The sequence below is a fragment of the Scardinius erythrophthalmus genome (assembly GCF_964197995.2).
Source record: "Scardinius erythrophthalmus genome assembly, chromosome: 18".
Classification (NCBI taxonomy): Eukaryota; Metazoa; Chordata; class Actinopteri; order Cypriniformes; family Leuciscidae; genus Scardinius; species Scardinius erythrophthalmus.
Window position 1 is genome coordinate 39689851 of NC_138238.1, and position 3674 is coordinate 39693524.

Consider the following 3674-nt stretch of genomic DNA (forward strand, 5'->3'; position numbering starts at 1 on the left):
TATGTTACTATCAACTATCAATGTTACTGGTAGAAAGTTTATTCATAATTTAGAGAACCTTGCCAGAACGTTATCTAAAGTGATCTGCGCATGCGTGTGGAACGAGGAAGTCTCTCTCTCTCTCTCTCTCTCTCTCTCTCTCTCTCTCTCTCTCTCTCTCTCTCTCTCTCTCTCTCTCACACACACACACACACACACACACAGTATCAGTTCATCGGAGATAACAGGAGCCCATCCTGAGGGAAACTGGCCCCCTCCTGTACATGAGCACAAACATCCAAAACCTGTTTGAAAAGTTTCGATGGGTGAGTGAAAAGTTTAGTTTAGCCTCACTCAATAAAACACAGATTACACAGCAGAAACTTACACTGAACACCGCGGAGAGATTTATAAAACTACAGTTTCGCAGAACTGAACGGAACTAAGGAAGCCTATAGAGTTACAGTGTTAGACATGATGATGATGATGATGATGATGAATCACGGCAGATCTAGCTGTAGATGCACACACACACACGGTCTCACCTCTGTTTGCACGTATGTCGATGGAAACCATCCCTTCTCTCCGTCTTTCTCTCCTTCCCACCATCCTCCTTCTAAAGCTTGAGTTACTCTGATCATCTCTCCGGCTTCGAAGCTCAAGCCCTGCTGATGCTGGTCCCCGTGAAACGCGTATAAGCTCCTGCAGATCCAGCCTGACATGATCAGCTCCTCAGATGGGGAACACAGCTCCAGATGATCTCCAATCCAAACTTATTCCGACCCTCAGACCCTGTTCATCTCATCTGTGTCTGAGTGTGTGTGTGTGTGTGTGTGTGGATCTCACTGAATGAGTCTCTTCTACATGAACACACCCACTCACTTCATTCCAGATCCACACACACCACAGCATTGCTTTAGCCTCGGCCGAAACTAGTGTTGCAAAACATCTGTGTTATCTCATACAGGAGATCACAAACAACTGCGACAATTCAGGACATTCTCCAGATGAAATACGGGAAAACCCTAAAATAATGATAATATAGTAATAAATCTGGCGCTTGTTCAGCATCACGTGAGAGACGTGCTCTCCTGTTCATCACAGATTCACTCCTCTGTTACAAAACTCAGAATATTGTAACAATCAGTAAAAACCCTTTAGAGAAGAGTTACAGACGTCAAACACGATAATCATCACTTATATGATATACAGTGGAGAATATGGATTATATGAAGTGTGTTTGCCCGATGACTCCCTCTGGTGCTCAGACTCGGGTAATGCTCGTGTGGGATTCAGGATCAGCTTCAGGAAAACAAGGAGTAATCATGAATTTATTATAGGAAAATAAGGGAGAGTCCAAATATGTGTACTGTATCACAGTAGTGTATGTCAGTTCAGTGTCTGCATGGATGTGTTTTTATTTATTTATTTTAGCGTGAATTAAAAGGTAAAAATTAATCTCAATGAGCATTTGTTTTGATTAGCCTGATTATGAACAATTGAATTTAAAAAATAATGTTAATTCTCACATGTTAATTCTAAATATATTCCATACAATTAAAAAATTGCTTTATTGACATGATTGTAAATAATACAATACTGCCAAAGCTTGGAATACATAGAATAATAATAAAAACATCAACATAATATTAGAAGATATTATATCATAACTTAAATTTAAATAAACAGTGTAACAAATTAGAATATGTCTGAACATTTGATACCACAGTGTTTTAACACACACACACACACACACACACACACACACACACACACACACACACACACACACACACACACACACACACACACACACACACACACACACACACACACACACACACATTACTGAGTCTGAGAGTCACTGTGGTGGGCAGTAGGGAAACACACTGAGGTCAGATACAATTCACACATTACACACACATTCACACACACACACACACACACACACACACACACACACACACACACACACACACACACACACACACACACACACACACACACACATTCACACACACACACAAACACACACACACACACACACACACACACACACACACACACACACACACACATACACATATGAAAGTCTGAGATATCTGTCAATATTTATATTTTTTAAACAATGGCACTTAAAAATTTGTACCAAAATATTGTAGAGTTTTCAGACTGGAGTCTGAGGCCCTCAGGAAAAGTTCTGCGGAAAAGTTTAGAGAAAAAAAGTGAAAAGTTTTTCCTTTGCAGTTTTCTTATTAACATCGTTGTCAAAAGGATCCCCGTTCACACGGATCCGCGAAACATCGAATCGCTGTATTCTGCTGTCTGGCCAGTAGGTGGCGAAGTCACTAATACTGGATGGTGGAATAGCCACTAATAACAAGTAGTGTACCATTTTTCACCTTTGGTTTTTGTCTTGCTTAGTTGGGGACATTTAACTTAATATTCAACAATATTATTGATCTGCCTGCATTGACTAGATTAAAAAGTTCGTCGAGACAAATTTTAAGTTGGCTAGAGAAAGTTTGGACCAGAAAGTTTGAAGTTTAAAGTAGTTTGATGATTAAAGTAGTTTGAATTTAGTTTAAAGCAGTTTAGTTTAAAGTTTAAAGTAGTTTAAAGTATTTTAAAGTTTAAAAAGTTGCTAGGCGGTTGCTAGGGTGTTCTGGGTGGTTGCTATGTTGTTGCTAGGCAGTTGCTAGGGTATTCTGGGTGGTTGCTAGGCAGTTGCTAGGGTGTTCTGGGTGGTTGCTATTGTGTTGCTAGGCGGTTGCTAGGGTATTCTGGGTGGATGCTATGGTATTTTGGGTGGTTGCTAGGGTATTCTGGGTGATTGCTAGGGTGTTGCTATATTATTATGTTAATCCATTATATAAGAACTGAACTGAGCTGGACGATGACATCACGGTTTCTCCAGAGCGGATATATATATATATATATATATATATATATATATATATATATATATATATATATGAACTAAATTAATAACTTTTTAACAACACAAATTGTGGTAACAACTGTGACGCTATTTTCTTCTAGAAACAAACTTTGTTGCATTATTTTCCTTTTATCTCTGTAAAGCTGCTTTGAAACAATCTGTGTTGTTAAAAGCGCTATAGAAATAAAGGTGACTTGACACTTTATTTTACAGTGTCATTATTACATGTGTTACATGTAGTCACTATTGTAATAACTATAAATTATGCATAATCACATGCAACTTATGGAAGGCATTTTCTGCCAAATTTAAATAAATAAATTAAATGATTAAAATGAAAATTAAAACCAGATTAACAATTTCATTACAGAAAACAGTACGCAAAAAATGTGACAAAATTGAGAATGAAATTAAATGATTTCATTTTCACAGCATTATCCCTGTCAAATTGAAAAATAAAATGCAATTGGTGATTTCACATTTCATTTCCACTACAGTCTCGCGGCAAGACTGCCAATATTAAAATGAAAAGCCAAACGTGAAAAAGAAACTACAAATACAGTTTTTATAATGCTCTTTAGTAACGCTCACGCAATAATAGTGACACAATTCAAATACAAATGTAAATTTTCGTTTTCATTTGAATTCCCCTTTTATTTCACAATTTTCATTTTCGTTTTCATTTTCAAAGACAACCTGCATGCAAATAATATGTTAATGAGTGGGTGTGGCTTATTCTAGTAACGGCGCTGAG

At 37.5% G+C, this 3674-nt stretch overlaps 1 protein-coding gene across 1 annotated transcript in view; it reads right to left on the reverse strand.

Moving 5' to 3' along the window:
• Nucleotides 1-892, reverse strand: part of gas7b (growth arrest-specific 7b) — a 50080-nt gene extending 49188 nt beyond the window's left edge. The window contains exon 1 of the mRNA XM_081392819.1: nt 525-892. Coding sequence (XP_081248945.1) covers nt 525-701 — 177 coding nt within the window. The 5' untranslated portion in view covers nt 702-892. The remainder of the gene's footprint in view (nt 1-524) is intronic.
• Nucleotides 893-3674: the final 2782 nt, after the last annotated feature.